The 19,292-nt window shown below is 42.5% G+C and overlaps 1 protein-coding gene across 2 annotated transcripts in view; it reads left to right on the top strand.

Annotated features, from left to right (window-relative positions):
* The first annotated feature begins 232 nt into the window (after window positions 1–232).
* Window positions 233–19,292, top strand: part of BMPR2 (bone morphogenetic protein receptor type 2) — a 106,469-nt gene continuing 87,409 nt past the window's right edge. The window contains exon 1 of one of the 2 annotated variants that reach the window (XM_034431056.3): window positions 233–1,838. In XM_034431056.3, coding sequence (XP_034286947.2) covers window positions 1,763–1,838 — 76 coding nt within the window. In that variant the 5' untranslated portion in view covers window positions 233–1,762. The remainder of the gene's footprint in view (window positions 1,839–19,292) is intronic. The other variant, XM_087885124.1, reaches the window with a different exon arrangement.

Consider the following 19,292-nt stretch of genomic DNA (forward strand, 5'->3'; position numbering starts at 1 on the left):
CCCGACGTATAAAAATGCGCCCAATTCGAGCATTTATTTTATTTGCTGATCTTGGCTTCGCTAGCCGTAAAGCATTCCCAAGACCACGAGCGATTCAGCAAATAAAGCAAAACACCGGGCGGCGGCGGCGGCAGCAGCAGTCGCCAGAACAAGAAAGAAGCCAACGTTCCCTCGCCTCCTTCCCCGCTCCCCTCCCTCGCGCAGCTGGGCTCGAGCCGCCGAACTAGCAATTCTTGGCAACATGGCGGTGCAGGAGGGGCGCAGAGAACCTTCTGCCGGGCCCCTCTTCTTCGGCTCTCCCGCAACTCCACAGGAAAGGCCTCGAGCGACGGCCGCGAGATTCGGCCGGCTGAGGGGGTCGCTCTAGCTCGGGCAGGAGAGCCGTCTCTATGCCCGAGGCACCCAGAGGCTGCGTCGACCGGCGCGCGAAGGATCGGAGGGGTCCCGGGAAGGAAGGGAAGGGAAGGAAGGGAAGAAGGAGGGCGAGTTCGAGCTCAGCAGACGGGTGGAGCGGAGCAGCAGCAGCAGCAGCAGGCTAGGGCGGGGCGGGGCTTCGCGGCGCCCACGGGCCAGGCGCTCAGACTGGCAGTTTAGCAGCTACTCCCCTTTGTGTCTGGACTGAGAAAAGGGGAGCCGCTGCCAGCCAGCCAGCCAGCCAGCCAGCCAAGCCCAGCTGCCGGAGGCGGGGAGGCGATGCGACGTTGAGAATCCCCCTGCACGAAGCCTTCGTGGGCAGGTTCCCTTCAGCCGGAGGGCAGAGGGGCAGCTGACTCCCCGGTGGGGTGGAGGAAAGAGGGCAGGGTCGTGAGTGAGTGAAGGTGCATGAGGGCGAAAGGGTTTGGCCTCCGCGGGAGCGCTGGTCACGGGTTCCCTCTCGGCTTCGGGCCGTTGGCGAACCGGGCTCTTGCGAGGGAAGGGAAGAGGGTGGAAGAAGTGGCTCTCCCCTCCCCTCTCCCCGCTGGGGCCAAGAAAGGAAGGAGAGGGCAGACGGGAAGAAAGTGCATTTTTCCAAGGGCTGCCTAAGAGGAAAGGCCTCTTTGCCGCCGGGGCTGCTCGGAGCCAGGAACTGCGAAGCCCTGATTTGCTGCTGCTGCTGCTTCATAGGAACGCCAGGACTTTCAGCCTTTTTCCTTGGTTGGAGCTATTTCCTTTTCCGCGTACTTGCGTGCGTGTGGATGCGCGTGTAAAGCCAAGTGGACGCCGAGTGTGTTAAATTTAATTCGAGGCTGATGACACGTAATGGGGCAATGGGCCCTTAAAATTCCCTGTAAAGAAGATGACTTATTTCTAAGTGACAGGACATAGCCCTTCCTTAAGAAAGATACAGCACAAAGATTTGGATCCTGTTTTCCCTATCTTAAATCTTGGCCTTTAAATCTGTCTACATCTGCCCTTTGGTGGTGACAATCGATTATTTGTGTATGTGCGTGTGTGTCCTTTTCACCTCTGGATATGATTCATTTGAAACCTGAGTGGTGTGGTGACCCTCTGAAGAGACATGGGAATTAATTTAAATATTACAATAATGACCATCATCTTAAGAAAAAGAACATGCTTGTCGGTTTGAGAAAAACATCTTCTGAGGCCAAGCCCTGAACCATGAAGGCAGATTTGCTTAATGGAGTAAAAGCTCAAACAGCTCCTCTTATTTACCAATTGCCCTTTCAGACTGGATTGTAAACTGAGAAATTAAGACTCTTGGAAGACAAGATTTCCTCCTGTCAGCATTTTTTAAACTATACACAGCTGGATTCCTCCAAATATGACTGACTTGCTGCAGCACCTTTTACTGGTGCTCTTATTCTCCAGTGCCACCTTACAACTCAGCATTGCGGCTGGTAAGTAGCCAGTGGGTGTAACATGACAGCATGTTCTGCAAACAGATTAAATTGGATTACTTGGATTTAAACCAGTGAATTTCTGATAAAAGTCCATAGGAATAAATGGTGGATTTGAATAATTTGATTCAGTTCTGTGGATCACATCCACATTCATTTTTTTTTCTAAAGAAATGGTGTGTGGCTCAGGGCTTTCAAAAATACCTTGGAAATTGTCTTCAAAGGTGTGTACTTGTCTTGCAGTATTTTAGATGAGCAGCCTGTGTTCATTAAAAATATTTTTATTTTAAAATATTAAGATACATATTTTCAAACAATATTTCTAAACAAACAATGTGATTAGAAATTGATTAGTTGTGCATAAATCTTTGTTCATAGCCATTAGACATGATCAGTGGTTTTTCAGGATCATTAACGTATAAAAATGTAACCATATATATATATATATACACACTCTAGGCATATTAAGTGAATCTGTCAATGTCTAGAATGAAATACTAAGAATGAATCTATATTCTTATAGATAAAATATCATGTGCATTTTGGCCAATTTTTGTTGGCATGTGCTTTCTTAATTGCTAATATTTTGGGCATTTTAAAAGAAATGGAAATTCTCTTCATATATACTTCAGGTGTAATTTTGATTTTGGCATAGGTTGGTCTAGGAGTGAGAATTTATACTCCAAAGTATTGCGTCTTCACTTTTTTTTATATCAAGATTTCATTCCAGCTATTAGGATGCATTACATTATTACAAATATTCACTACTAGAAATGACAACCTCTTTTTATTTTCCTCTTATTATTTTAATGGCATATAGAATTCTTGTATAGGACAAGAGATACTTCTTGGAAACATTTGCAACAATATTAGAAGGATAATCTTAATGATCAGGTTTAACTGAAAATTAGGGACTTGGTAAAAATCATATTTTTAAAAATAATATTTTAATTCTATGTAAATATAAAATAATTAAATATAGACAATTCTTAGCTATGCTCAGTATTGTAATATTAATTGTAATATTAAGCACAATTGAAGTTCTACTTTCACTTGGTTTTAAAAAATTCTCTTTTTGAAATATACTGAGCTAAAATGATATGGAATATTTGCTTATGTGGAATATTTTGTGTCATTGGCATTTAAAGTTGATGCCCACTATTCCTATCTCTGCTAATTTTATAGACTTTTTCTGTAAAAATTTCAAAACTTACATTTTTATTGAAGTGATATAAATAAAATAATTTGGGGAAAAATATGTTTTTCCTGTCAAATTTGCACAGATTAGCAAAATGATAAGATTTGTTTTTGTGATTTCTGTAGTAAATGAACAGATACAATATCCTTGATCTATTACATATAATGGAAAAAGGGGTATATCAACTGTGTTAACTATTTACTGTCACCATCTACAGACATATATTATTAAGCTCAGAGTTGGGAAATTTCCAAGCAATTCTTACATAGATACAAGTACTTTCTTTTGAAACTCAGCCAAAACCACCATTCAGAATAATTATTGACTTTCTACAGAGTAGTTTTAATATATGTAAATTCACAATTTCTAATACTGAATAATCAATACAGTTTTACAATATCTGAAAATATTTACAGTAGCAATGTAAACAAATTAATTTTTAATTCAGAATATATTTTTAAAATGCTTTTCTGTTGTTTTTAACGTCAGATTGTTTCTAATTCTCAAATTTACCATGTGATAAAAAAAGGAAAAAGGGATTTATTTTAAACAGATGTAAAGTTTAGGCAAAAGTTCTTAATTTTCTCAGATTCTTAATGTTCTAAGATGCTTAGAATGCTCAAATATAATGCAGCTGATGGCTGGAATTTTGATAATCAACTGGAGTAGAAATAGGTCAAAAATACTGATCTTTCAGATGAGCTAATTGAATGCTCACAATTCCTATCCTTTCTGTGATTTGACTAAACTATCTATTAAAAAAAAACTTTTAAAGTGAATGTGCTTTAATATATATTTACATGAATAACATCTGCTTTCCTCTGGCCTTATTTTCTTTTACCCAGATGTATTTAATGGAAGGTTTTAGTTCTTTTGTTGAAATTTAGCTTTCTGTCTTATTGAATCACATAAATCAATGCAGTATGTTTTATATCAATCTTATTTAAGAAAAACGTATGTATTTAGACATATTTAGGCTTAGATTTATAAGCTATGTTCACAAATATTTCTACTTAGGATAACATAACATAAATGGATATTTTAAATTTGTTAATATATTTGCAAAATATAGATGTTTATATATTTTACGTTTGAGGAGCCAGAAAGAAAAAAACTAAAAAATTATTATTGGAATTAAATCTTCAAACTAGAATTCTTACTTGTAAAATACTATTATTTCTCAACTCCTGGAAATCAATGCAACCATAAACATGTACAGTACTATGTATTTCCTGCACTAGAGGGACATATTTTCATATTAATACATTTTGCATTTAAAGAATAACACTGGTTATTTTAAAATTTAAAAACTTTTAAAATTGGGAATATGTACTGTCATTTGTGGTTTATGTGACATCTCTGATTTAGAAAAAAAAGTGAAAAAGTAATTTTTTTTCAACTCTGAACTTGGAAATCAATAAGTAGTTTTTGTATGAATACTAATTTAGCAATTTTTTCATAATACATACATTTAAAGTGATATAAATGTTTGTTTCTGATAGCTTATTTTTTGGATGCATGATATATATTAAAATGTAATGCATCCAGTAACCGAGTAAAATTTAATTTTCAGGTACTTCTCTAAGTATTTGAGAAAAGAAAAACCTTAAGTTTATATATTGAAATGAAAATCAGTGTGGGTCTGTAACATTCAGAATGGGTTTTATCTAGGGGGAGAGCAATCAGACCTCTGAGTACTTTTTCCCCAGAACAAATTTTGAAGTTTTGAATATTACAGTTACAGACAAGAGTCAGGTTTTAAACACAGGTAGTTCTTGATTTATGACTGGTCACCTAGTGATTGAAGTTATGACAGACTTCCCTAGAGCTACTTATGACCTGGTTTCAAAGTTACACACACACACACACTCTGAAGTACTGTGTCCACATTTTGGGTGATTGGCAACTGGACTGCATTTGCAGCCATTTGCAGGATCCCATGGTCACATGACTATGATTTTCAGCATTTTTTGCCAGTTTCTGTTCTTTTATTTTTTGGCAAAAACGCAGATTGGTTATAGTCAGCTCATTTAACAACTGCCACATTTGCTTAATGACTGCTGCTAAAATGGTTATAAAATCAGGCAGAGTCACTTGGTAAACCACTTAATGACTGTCATATTATTCCAAGCTCAATTAGTCATTAGTCAAGGACTACCTTGAAATGAAAGACCCATTGATTCCTCACTAAATTTGTCTAGACACCATATATTTGATGCATATGCAAATTTATCAAATATACATAATTCTTCATGGATCTTGGGATCTTTAGACTGAGAGAGTGATTGGTCCAAGGTCACTAAGCAGAATTGCCTATGATGGGACTAGAACCCACTATCTCCCAGTTTCTAGCCTGACACTTTAACCACTACACCAAAATGGCTCTCATATGATACATACCAACGGTTTATGGCAGTTTATTTTAGTTTTAAAATTCTGTAATTATTTTCATAGTCATTAGCTAACATTATGTAAATAACAAACCTAAGTGAGTTCACACCTCATTTTCCTACCTGTTTAGATGTTGCTTAAGAAGCGTTGGTTTCTATTTGTGGTTGTTGTTTCATCTGAACTCTTTCATCTGAACACTAGCCAACTTCAAATGGTAGTCTATAATCTGTTTTGATTAGTCATTGTTCCGGTTAATCACAGCTGAGATGGATGCAGAACCTTCTGGCTTCCTTGTGACTGCAATGTGGAAAACTGTCTGATGCTTATGTAGAATTGTAATGTACAACTTATTGTGAAATCTTTCCCTTCCTTATTCTTAAATGTTTCCATACACTTTAAATTGATTTAAAAATTGTCCTCTGACTTTCCATTTAAATAAGCAGAGGTATTATGCTGCATGATAGTTGCTAGAGAAAATAGTTTTACGAGAGAGTTGTAAGTGTAAAAAATGGTCATAAATCACTTTTTTCAGTATTGTTGTAACTTCAAATGATCACTAAATGAATGGTTGTAAGTCGAAGACTACCTGTACTTCATTTGGAAAAAAATTAAGTCTCAGAATGTTTAGAGTAGGGATATATACCTGTGACTCGGTTTACTAGATTTGCTTATTAATAATGGATTATTCAAATGAAAGACCTGCATTACTGCTATAATGAATTTCTTAGTGCATAGGAATAAAGCAGAATACAAGTAAATGAATTTACACATTATGTATCCTATAAATTGTGTATATTACCATAAATATAACTATATATTCCAATTCAGTTGTTAGTCTGCTAGAACCACTTGTATTTTAGTTGAGAATGGTTTTAATTACCATTTGATAAACTATTTGTCAAGATTGTATAGCAAAAGTTGTTTTATCACGTGCATCTAATCCTTAAAAATTCCATGGTATGTTTACTAAATCAACAGTTTGAAGGGATCAATCTTCTTTCACTGTTTCCTAATGTCATTTCTCAGAGCTGTGCACTGCTACTAGAAAGGCTGTTATTTTAATTTTTCTGATCCTTGTTGTCATAGAAATGACTAAGTTGTTATTGCTTTCCTGGGTATGATGAATTTCCTCTTTAATTTTTTAGCACATTGCCCATCTTTATCTGTACTTGAGCTCAAGTAAATAGACTGATCATCACCTTAATTTCTTACCATCACTTGTTAGTTCACTTCACTAAGTTGACATTAACATTGTCTTTTCAAACTTTTAGTATTAACTTAGAGTTTTCACTTCTGACCCTTCTTGCTTAATGCATAATAAGCTTTCTTTACTTTCAGATAATGAAATGTTGTTACGTGTCTTAAATTATTACTTTTTAGCCTCCTGTTTTGTTTCTATCATCTCTTCTGTTATAAACATTCTTATAACATTTGCTCTGTAAATTGAACAGATACACTACAATATAAATTGTCTCATTCCTTTTCTCTTTCTGAACCAGTCCATTTCCCGAAATTTGATTACTCTAGAGTTGTGATAGTTAACCTTTTCGGCACTGAGTGCCGAAACTGGAGTACGCATGCCAGAGCGCTGGAACCCGGAAGAGAGCAGCTGGCCGGTGCGTATGCGTGCAGTGGTCAGCTAGTCTTCCAGGTTACATCACGTGCATGTGTGGCAGCCAGATGGTCTTCCAGGTTCCTGCGCGCACACGCATGCTGGCCAGCACGCCAGAACCCAGAAGAGCAGCTGGAGACGGCATGCATGCCCACGGAGAGGGCTCTGCATGCTACCTCTGGCAGGCATGCCATAGGTTCACCATCACAGCTCTAGAGCCTTATTCATTATAAATGTTAATTAGAATATTCTGATATTCTAACAAACCCATTAGCTTTAATATAGTCCACATTTAACACGTTAAATGTAAATTCTCCTTATAATCTTTTGTTTTTTATTTCTATCTTCTGTTAGGTATCTGATTCAATTTCCTTTTATTTTTTTTCAAAAACTTCCCTATTCATTTGGCATTGTTATACCCTGTTTTCCCCCAAATAAGACATCCCCTGATAATAAGCCTAATTGGGGTTTTGAGCACATGGCAATAAGGCCAAGTACTTATTTCAGGGTTCAAAAATAAATAAATACACATGGTATATAAAATCTTACACAAAACGTGGTGTGAGGAATCGAAATAGTGGTTCAGTAATTTCCAGATTCTCTTCAATCTCCCTTCTGTATCTGTCTACTGCTCTTTTTGAATTCATAGGTCACACAATCTTCCATGTATGATGATATAGATGGCGAACCTATGGCACGCATGCCCCAAATGGCATGCGAAGCCATATTGCCTGGCATGCGTGTCCTTGCCTGTTTGTCTTCCGGGTTCCTGGTGCACATGTGCATGTGACAATCAGCTGTCCTTCATGCGCACAGCAGTGCCAAAAACTGGTGTGCAGTTGCGCGCCAGCCAGCTAATTGTCGGGTGCACATGCGTGCCAGAACTTGGAAGTTCAGCTTTTCCAGAGCAGGATCACTTTGCATGCGTGGTAGTGCCAAAAACTGGCCAGCAGATGTGCGCTGGCCAGCTGATTGTCAGGCGCGCATGCACACTAAAACTCAGATGTTCAGCTTTTCTGGAGCGCAGCCCCAACGAGGGCGGGCATGCGTGACCTTTCCGCGGTTCACCATCACTGATATAGAACGTTTAGCTTTTTAAATGCTTGTTCTGCAGTGTTAATGCTGTATGTGACACTTTTTTATTTGACAATAGTCTGTAGTCTGTTGTAATGCAATTCATTTCTAAGTATGTCTCTCTGTACAAATGTTTCTCTTCTTTCCTAAAATTAAAGGCAGATTATACTGGTGGTCCTCTAATTATTATTTAGGAACCTTTCAAAATTAAAATGGTACCGAACAAGGGTGACTTATGACTGGTCCTTGAAGTTGCATCCACTGCAGCATCCCCAAGGTTACATGATTATGATTCAAGCATTTGGGCAGCTGGTTCACAGTTACAACAGTTACAGCATCCCATAGTCACATGATCACAATTTACAATCTTATTTACTGACTTCGCACAGAGTTAGTAGAGAATCCAACGGGCGGTTGCAAGTCACTCCTGCAAGCTGTTCCTGCCGCTTTTTCTTTTGAGGATCCCCAAGTATATGGGGATACTGTACTCTGTAGTGCTTAACTACCCATACTTCATAGCACCCATCCACCTGCTTGTACCCTGCCTGCTGTTACTCCATTGCATTCGCTTGCATGCCAGCCTGCTTGTTTGGGACACTTTTCAGTGATGTGCTTCTGGATTCCCATGTCACGGTCATATAGGTCCTCATTAAACAAGCTGTGTGCTCCTCACTTAACAATGGTAACAGGGACTGCTGGGTTTGCTGTTGCTAAATCATCGTGCTATATGACTGCATTGCTTAGCAATGGAAATTCCAATAGCTCTCCTAACCTGAGGACTACTGCCATGAAAACTCAATTTGTAAAATGTTTCATATAATTTTTCCATTCTCCTTTATCTTAATTTGTAGATTTGGTTACTATAGCAATGAATACACAGTTGAGAGATCAAATGATAAGGTTGGGGATGGATCATCATGGCGAAAATCTATGTCACTTTTGTCAGCATTTTTCCCTGTTCATTTATGGTTTTAAGCCAAATGCTCTAGTCTAGTATAACTTACTTATCCAGATAATATTTAGAGTAATTGCTGCAGATATTCTAACATTGGTATTTTTGCTGCAAGCTAAGTAATATATATCTTGGAAGAGTTTGAAAGAATGTAATTCAATATGCTTTTCATTTGAGTAGACCTACTTTCTCATCTAATTAGAATTTTGTCTCCCCAACTAGATAATTTCTTTTAAACCCATAGAATGACATAGTGACTTACTTGTTTTTTTCCCTATTTTGTTGCCAGAAGAGCAAACAATGATGAGGATAAACAATTATTTTTCAGCCAGAAGCATAATTGGAATTACAGAAACCACAAGGTAAAATAACATCATAGATCAGTTTCAATCAGTTCATTCTCTAGATTACTAGAGAGGTTGAAGTTGGAGTTGATTCTGTTTTGCCAGTTAAGAACCATTAAATGGATCCTGAATTTTCATTGTATTATGGTCACCTCCTTCTCCTATTTTTGTACTATTCAGCATTTCTATTGCTGTAGATTACTCTTAAATGTATAATATTTGTGTTGATCAGTCCTATCCTGCTCTGTTCCCATAATACAGTCATAGTAGTAGAGTCAGGTTTTAACTGCTGGCCTGATTAACTTCTGACCGGAAATAAACATTGCAAGACAGTTCTGTAGCATTGACATTGGAGCTACAAAATGGTATGTTTCCCATGAGCAAAAATTCTCAGCTGGCCTCACTCCCATTTGAAATCAAGTCACCATGCTGTTTTAACCATCAATATAGAGTTACGATTTTCTCCTGCCAATGTGAAAGCAAAGTAACAATGAGGGGGAGCAATCAGGCATTAACAAAAAGTAGAATATTTTCACTCAGCTGTTGATTAGCTGGATGGAATGCTGGTTAGTTCATGAAGATTAGTGAGCTGTATAAGATGAAACCAGTGAGAATACTTGCAAGACAGCACAAAAATGTGTCAGAGGGTGGTTAGACAAAGTCAGTGGCTGTATGGAAATGCTTCGCAATTTAATTTTAAATGGATTCACACAGCTGGGATACATTTTAAGGCCATATACTCAATTCACACTTGAAAAGACCTCATTTTATCCATGTAGTAAAACCTGTGTCCTTTTATTACTTTATACTTCTAAAATTCAACATTACTTTTAAAAATAGTGTGATATTAATCTAGTTGGTGTCAGATAACATAAAAAACTGAATGAGTCATCTGATTTTACAATCTTTTTGCTGTGGTCGTTAAACAAATCACATGGTCATTAAGTGAATCTACTTCCCCATTGACTTGGAAGCCCTGGGAAAGTCGCAAATGGAGATAGTGTGTCCCTGGGACAGTGCAACCATCATAAATACATGCCAATTGCTAAGCACCTGAATTTTTATCGTGTGATTATGAGGACGCTGTGACAATCATCTATGAGAATCTGTCGTAAATCACTTTTTCAGTGCCGTCTTAACTTCAATCAGTTGCTAAATAAATGGTCATGAGTCTGTGCTTGACATTTACAGTATCATAGATACATTGACAATACATTTACATTGAGCATGCATACAATACTAATGCTGTTTAATCCTTCCAATGGAATTCCAAACAGGTGATCCAGAATACATTGTGCAGTATAGGGTTGAGTAGCTGCCATTTCTCCAGCGCGCTGCTTGGAGAATCCAAATCTTGGGTAGTTCCTCAGCTTGATTGCCAGACTGGGTGAATGTTTCTTTAAGAAACGTCCTTGGCCACTCCTCCCTTGCTTGGCTAAGCTCCAGTTCATTCACTCAGTCAAAGCAAGAGACTGGTTTTTTCCTTGGCTCTGGCAATTTGGCTGAAGAATTCTCCAAAATTTGGATTTCCAACTCTACTTACTTCCTTCTTCGAGAGGTGTGGACTTTGTAGACACTCCAGTCTGTTATTGCTGCAGTGGGTGAGTACTCCCTGGGGATCTACCGGGGGCTCCCCTCCGTTTGCTTTGTTTGATTCCTCGGAGCACTACCTGTCTGGAAACTCCGAGTGATTGTATTTGCCACCAGCGGTTGCATTGGGGTCCGGATCGCCGGAGTTCCCACCTCCACCATCCACACCTCTCCAGCGTTTAAATTTGGCGGCCAGGAGTCCCTGCATTGGTCCGCAAACTCCTTTTTCTCGGCTTCGCTTTACCTTCGGCTTGTGGCGCTGGGCGGCTTAATAGGAAAGCTGTGCGCCATCTGTTTGCTATCTGACGGCTGCCTCGATCTCCAACGGCGCTCGGTGGCTAAATTCGAGCCGCGCGCCATTTTGATTTGTTCCAGCTTCCCGCCATTACGTTGCCAGGGGCGTTAGGCAGCAACGGCGCTCGGCGGCTAAAATCGAACCGTGCGCCATTTTATATTCTTTTCAGCCTCCCGCCATTATTGGGACGAGGAAGCTCGGCGGCAAGGGCACTCGGCAGCTAAAATCGAGCCACGCGCTTGTTTCCTTTCAGTTTAGGCTTCCCGCCTGTTGCCTGTCTCAGCAAGGGCCCTCTGCGGATCTCCCAGTCGTCCATCATATTTACTGCATTGTGTGGCGTTGTCTGCAGCCTTACTTCAGACTGTGAGGGGATTAGTATTTCTCTGTTGATGCGAAGCGGCTCTGGGGTGTTTTGACACCTTTCTTGGCCAACATATTTTGCTGCTACTTATTGACTTACCACCATAGCAGTTTGAATTCCTGCCTCTGTTGTTGTTGTTCATAATAATAATAATAATAATAATAATAATAATAATAATAATAATAATAAAAAATCACTTGATTCTTCATCTCATCAATTGTTGTTATAAAATTCTTCAATTCCCTACCTTGTCTGCATCCCTCGCAATGGCTGAGTCTGACATGTCATCGGAAATTGACCAGGCCTATAGTCCTCCTGAGGCCAGGAAACGGTCAAAGGCACCTGCCAAGGCCTCCAAACATCGGGATGTCAGGGCTAGGTCTGCCAGCCCTCATCCTACCACTCGTTCTGCCGCAGCGGATAGGGCTGAGGAAAGGAAACGTAAGACCTTCGAGAAACAGTATCTTCTGGCCCAGCAGAGGGCTCAATCATCTCATTGCCAGATGTCTCCGGACAGGCCTACTCAGGTGACTCAAGATCATTCTGTAGCTGCTCAATGTCCTTCGGATGTCCAACACCCTAGAGAGGTGGCTTTTCCATCCGTGGTTCCAGGACCCAGTGTCCCAGCCAATCAGCCTTCAGGTCGGTCTGCTCCTGAGGCTACCTTTATGCCTACGGCCGCTGGTCTTCGTCCATCGGAGGGCCTTCAGCCCGCTCTATGTCGGGACATCCAGGATCTCGTATCTCAAACTATTTCTCGCATCCTGACTTCTGCTCCTCACCAAGGGTCTCAGGGCCCGGTCCTGGCTCCCCCCCCTTGGCTCCATTGTATGGCGATCCGCGACGTGCCTATTCCCATCGTCCTGAGTCCCTTCTGACTGAAGACTCTTTCTGGGAGGAGGAGGAGCCTGAGGAAGGGGAATTGTCTGATGACGAGGACCTAGCTCCGGAAAGACCTTCTTTTACGGGACTCTTTCGTCCTTCCATGTTTAAGTCCTTGCTCCAAGATTACCACTAACATGGGGTTAACATCCTCTCAAACATCTCAACAGACGGATCTTAATTCTCATGGCGATTTATTTCACCTGCAAAAGCCGGATCAGGATTTTATTCCATGCCCAGAATTATTCACAGACGTGGTTCAAAGGTCGTGGTCCCAACCTGCTTACATTTCTGCTCCTACCGGACTCGATAAGCGGTTATATTGTTCAGATCCTTCCTTACAGGATCTAATACACTTACCTTCTGTGGACCCCCCCTGTGGCCCAACTGACGTCGTCCTCGGTGATTTCTAACGATGTGCTCGACGGGCTCAGGACCGAGGGCAGAAAGGCTGAGCTGTCTCTCCGCAAGACATATCAAGCGGATGCCTGGGCCATCAGGTCAGCTACCTCTACTTCATTCTTTGCTCGCGCATCTCTTATCTGGTTGTGCCAATTGCAGGAGCGGCTTCCACCTGATGACAGCAGGCTTCACCATGACATAAATAAAATTGTGGCAGCCACTGAGTACTGTGCAGACGCATCCTTGAATGTGGCTAAATTTTCCTCTCGGGCCCTTGTCTCCAATGTCACCTCTCGGCGTCTTCTTTGGCTCCGCCACTGGAGGGCCGATCTCAAATCAAAGTGGAAGCTGGCATTTGCTACCTACAAGGGTTCCCTTCTCTTCGGAGAAGCCTTAGACCCTATACTTGTGGAGGATAAGGATAAATGAAAAGTTATGCCTTCCTCTTACAAACGTCATGATAGGAGATTTGCTCCTTATAACCAAAGGCAGCCCTTTCAGACTGAGTCCAGGCCCAGCGGGTCCTATTTTTCCAAATACTACTCTCACGGAGGCGATCGGGCCACTGAACGACCTTCCTACCGGGATCGGGGCAAAGGTCAGCCTAACACCAGACGACAATTCCGTGGGGCCTCCAACCGGCCATTCCGAAGGGGCAAGTGACTATACTGCAGAGCTACCTATTGGAGGTCATCTTCTCCACTTCTTGCCCCAATGGGTTTCTTCTACAACAGATGCTTGGGTTCTCCAGACTGTGAGGTTCGGCCTCACTTTGGACTTCCTCTCCAGTCCTCCGAACCGCTTCCTTCGATGCTCAGTTCCTGGCAACCCGGAGAAGAGAGCGTTGATGGACGTAGAGATTCAACATCTGATTGACATCTGCGCCATCGAGCCTGTGCTGATAGATCAACGGGGATCCGGTTTCTACTCGCACCTCTTTCTCGTGCCAAAGTCTTCCGGGGACTGGAGAGGGATTTTAGACCTGAAGGCTCTCAACAAGTTCGTCAGATATCATCACTTCAAAATGCAATCGCTCAAGTCGATTCTGCAGGGCGTTCGACGGGGCGACTTTATGACGTCAATCAATCTCAAGGAGGCTTACCTGCATGTCCCGATCTGTCCTTCACACCGACGTTTCCTGCGGTTTGCCTACTCCAATAGGCACTTCCAATATCGGGTCATGCCGTTTGGCCTCTCGTCGCCCCTCAGACCTTCACGAAGCTACTGGTGACCTTGGCTGTGTCCCTGCGACAGGTCCCAATCAGGGTCATGTGCTATCTGGACGACATCATCATTCTATCTGCCACTCGAGATCAGGCTGTCGACGATCTCAGGACAGTTTCTCGTCTTTTGCAGCAGCACGGGTTTTTTCTGAACCTCGACAAAAGTCAGCTCTCGCCCACCACTCGCATTCTCCACCTAGGAGCTGTCATAGACTCGGTCAGTTGTCGTGTCTTCCTGTCTCCCGACAGGATTCACAGCATTCGTTCCTTGGTGAATCAGGTTCTGTCTCTCAGATCAGTTCCCTTGATCACCTTGTCCCAGCTGCTCGGCAAACTAATTTCTTGCATCTCGATTGTCCCATGGGCTCGTCTTCACAGTCGTCCTCTTCAATGGTTCCTCCTACCCTATCAGAGATCCCTCCGAGCGTGTTCAAACATCACAGTTGTCCTCCCAGCTACAATACGGTTGTCTCTGAGATGGTGGACCTCCCCGTCCATATGGAAGGGCTCCTTTTTTCTGGAACCCAGTCGGATAATTCTAACGATGGATGCAAGTCAGTTTGGCTGGGGTGCTCATCTGCTGTCATCGGTCGCCCAGGGCCGCTGGTCCACTCGGGACTTACAACACGACATAAATTGGTTGGAACTACGAGCAGTCCACCTCGCTCTCCTTCATTTCCGAGCATCGGTGAAGGGGCATCATGTGCTAGTCCTAACGGACAATACAACAACGAAAGCCCATGTCAACAGGGAAGGGGGAACCCGCTCCAGGCAACTGATGGAAGAGGCGATGAGGATGCTCCTTTGGGCAGAGAGGAACGTTCTCTCCCTGACAGCCGAACACATATCCGGCGTCGACAACGTCAGGGCGGATTGGCTCAGCCGAACTCAAATAGATCAGGCAGAGTGGCGCCTGGATCCGGCCTTGTTCAGGGACCTATCGAGGCGGTTCGGCCTTCCAATGGTTGACCTTTTCGCAACCCAACTGAACGCCCAGCTTCCCCGATTCTTCTCCCGGTTTCCCTTTCCCAGAACAGAAACTTGTGACGTGCTTCGAAGCGAGTGGCCACAGAGCCTGCTCTACACCTTCCCCCCTCTCCCTCTCATCCCTTGGGTGATTCGCAAGCTGTTGGAGAAGAAAGCGGATCTCATCTTGGTCGCCCCCAATTGGCCGCGTCGCCCCTGGTACGCGGACCTCCTGAGCCTTTCGGTGGAGCGTCCCTGGCACATTCCCAATGACAGGATATCTCTCAGCCAGGGGGTCATACTGCACCCAGACCCGCAATGGTTGCAGTTGACCGTTTGGCGTTTGAGAGGATCCGCCTCAGGAAGGACAACATTCCGGTTAGCGTGATCCACACTATGCAATCCGCCAGATGTGCTTCAACAAACTGTATCTACGACGTCACCTGGCATTCCTTTTGCACCTGGTGTTCCAAGACCCATTGGGACCCCACAACAGCATCTCCCTCTGAGGTTCTCGTGTTTCTGCAAGAGGGTCTGGACCGTGGCCTCGCTCCTAATACCCTGAGGCGTCAGGTGGTGGCCCTTAGCACAGTTTTGTCTTCTGTGGACGATCGGCCTTTGACCCAGCACCCCCATATACGGACATTCTTACGGGGAGCATCCAATCTCCATCCTCCTACTGTCCATCGATACTCAACTTGGGACTTGCCATTAGTACTTACAGCTCTCATGTCTCCTCCCTTTGAGCCCCTGGCATCTATATCTCTTCGTTGTCTGACTCTCAAGATTGCCTTCCTAGTGGCGATTACCTCGGCGAGACGGGTTTCTGAACTGGCGGCTCTGTCTGTGCGACCCGACCTTTGTGTTTTCCATCCCAATAAAGTGGTGCTCCGTACAGATCCTTCTTTTCTGCCCAAGGTAAACTCTCTGTACCACCGAACCCAAGAATTGATTCTACCTGACTTTTGCCCGGTTCCGAGCCATCATCTTGAACACCAGTGGCATACCTTGGATGTTAAGAGGGCTCTCCGGAGGTACCTCAAGCGGACGGCTTCGTTCCGTAAATCTGAAGCCTTGTTCCTATCTTTCAATCCTTCTACATTGGGCATGAAAGTTTCATCATCCACAATTGGTTGTTGGATCAAGGCCTGCATCGTGACGGCGTATCGCACCAGACGGACTCCTCTGCCGGGGAGGATCCTCCCTCACTCTACCCGTAGCGCAGCCACTTCAGCTGCTTGGGCTACCCAGGCATCCATCCTTGACATCTGTCGGGCTGCAACATGGACTACCTTAACACCTTTTGTTCACCATTACAAAATTGACCCCTTTGCATCGGCTGAAGCTTCATTTGGTCGTCGAGTGCTGCAGTCTGTCCTGGCTGTTCCCCTCCGGGATGACGCAGCCTCCCACCCTACTCCTGACTAGCTTGGGTATATCCCAAGATTTGGATTCTCCAAGCAGCGCGCTGGAGAACGGATGTTGTCTTACCTGAACGTCCTTTCTCGGCATGCTGCTGGAGAATCCAACCCATCCCTTCGGCTGCTTTCTGGCCAGGACTGTTCTGTTTTTTCTTATTGTTGTTGTTGACAGCACCACCTTCTGTTTGACTTCGCGAATGAACTGGAGCTTAGCCAAGCAAGGGAGGAGTGGCCAAGGACGTTTCTTAAAGAAACATTCACCCAGTCTGGCAATCAAGCTGAGGAACTACCCAAGATTTGAATTCTCCGGCAGCGTTCCGAGAAAGGACGTTCAGGTAAGACAATGTCTGTTTTAAAGCAAACACAGCTTTTTTCTTGAATCATGCGGTTGCCCTCTCCTCCTTTATATTCCCAGATACAAATTATTTTTTCAATTTTGTACCACTACTTAGTATCTTAGACATCCTTTTAAATCAAGTATAGACCACATGGTCCAATCAGATATTTTGAATAGCACTTGCTACAATATAAGCCTCAATGAATCTAGAAAATGACCTTAACTTCAGTTATAAAATTGTAAAAAGTAAAATGTAAATTGAAAGTTAAATTTCAAGTCTCAAATGTGATTTTTTTTTTTTTTTTGCATTAGACTAAACTGAAACCCTACAGAATGTTCCTGTTTTGATTTTTGCACTGGGACTATTTGTGTTATAATATTTATTGAATAAAATAATTAAAACAAGTTGCTAGTACGTCTGGAACAACATGCAGTGCTAAAATAAAAAACTGCAAATATATTTAGACTTAACACACACACACACACACATGTTGAAGATGGCATAAATGCATTCTAATTTAAATTGAATTTATGGAAATTTATGGTACTATATTCTCAGTATTTCCCTCTTGAAACAATATGTTTATTGGAATTTTAAGAACAAAATATTGTTGCCAGAATGTTAAACTTTGCGTCATTTTTTCTCTTCATGTTTCATTTTTGGCTGTTATTCATGCACTCTGTACCCTTTTCTTATCTGTTACCAGAATGATTTGGTTTCATTTGTGTGACAAAAAACATCGTTCGAAAACAATCATTTTGGTTTTTTTTTCCAATATCAACAAAACCAGAAATAAATAATTTATATTTATGCAGTGATAATCACTATTTTACATATCTTTTATTACTAGTTGAATCCTAGTCCTTCCTTTCCTAGTTGCCGCATGGAGTAAGGAAGATATACATGGAAATATGCAGGAACCATTATTTAGACAAGAGAGGCTGAATCATTTTTAAAGCTCAGAACAAGAAGGTAATATTGGCTCGGGCAAACACCTCTCTAATTCATTAGAATGGCAGGGGAGGGGATTTGGTACAAGCCGACTCATTTTTTATAGCCAATCTCAAAAAAAGTAGTTTTATCCTTCCCTGTATCTGGAGTTGATTTCCTGGTCTCCTCTATCTAGTGGGGCTGATCGCATTTGTGCAACTTCTTCTAAATGTTATCCTGTTGTTCTTCTGGACTTTAAAAATGTTTCAGTCCATTTTGCCTAGTTCCGTGATGGTGAACCTATGGCATCTCTGCTTCTTCCCCTTTGCTGGCTTTTCTGATTGGAACATTCTTTGCAGAAACCAACTAGATCTCTCCCTTGAAAGCTACTTCTTCCTGTCTTTTTTGCTTTAAACTGCGTTAGACTCCTCTCTTGCTTCTTGGAATCCCTCTTTATAGTTCATATCTTTCATCTTCTCCAGACCTGCAACCCCACCCAGAATCCTTCAAAAACACATTGTAGGAAGAAAGCAACTTTCTATGATAGCAAATCAACAGCAATTCGATTACATTTTTTCCAACTAGCATGTTTTATTAAGAGACATTAAGCTTAGGCCTTTTAATAACATTTGTTAATGAGAAAAGATGTGACAAGACAATTTATAATTGCAAGGAAATAAATAAATTGATATGCTTCCAGTATTACTGTCTGTCTAGTTTTGGTCGCCACGATATAAAAAAGATGTTGAGACTCTACAAGTAGTGCAGAGAAGAGCAACAAAGATGATTAGGGGACTGGAAGCTAAGACACATGAAGAACGGTTGCAGGAATTGGGTATGTCTAGTCTAGTGAAAAGAAGGACTATTTGTGACATGACAGCAGTGTTCCAATATTTGAGGGGTTGCCATAAAGAAGAGGGAGTTAGCTATTCTCCAAAACACCTGAAGGCAGAATAAGATGACGGGGGGACAGAGATCGACCTCGAGGCCCCTTGTGTGTGGGGTGCCACAAGGGTCGGTTCTCTCGCCCCTTTTGTTCAACATTTATGTGAAGCCGCTGGGTGAGATCATCTGTGGTTTCGGGGTGGAGTGTCACCTGTACGCTGATGATACTCAGCTGTACATTTCCACCCCGGACCACCCCAATAATGCCCTTGATGTGATGTCCTGGTGCCTGGAGGCCGTGCAGATCTGGATGGGGAGAAACAGGCTCAGGCTCAACCCGTCCAAGACCGAGTGGCTGTGGCTTCCGGCATCCCGATATAGTCAGTTGGTACCATCGCTGACTTTTGGGGGCGAGTCGTTGGCCCCCACAGAGAGGGCTCGCAGCTTGGATGGCCTCCTGGATACACGGCTGTCTTTGGAAGAGCATATGACGGCTGTGGCCAGCGGGGCTTTTTATCAGGTTCGCCTGATCCACCAGTTGTGTCCCTTTCTGGATCGGGATGCCTTACGCACGGTCACTCATGCCCTCG

Source organism: Pantherophis guttatus, chromosome 1 (assembly GCF_059756535.1).
Source record: "Pantherophis guttatus breed Tessera chromosome 1, ASM5975653v1, whole genome shotgun sequence".
Lineage (NCBI taxonomy): Eukaryota > Metazoa > Chordata > Lepidosauria > Squamata > Colubridae > Pantherophis > Pantherophis guttatus.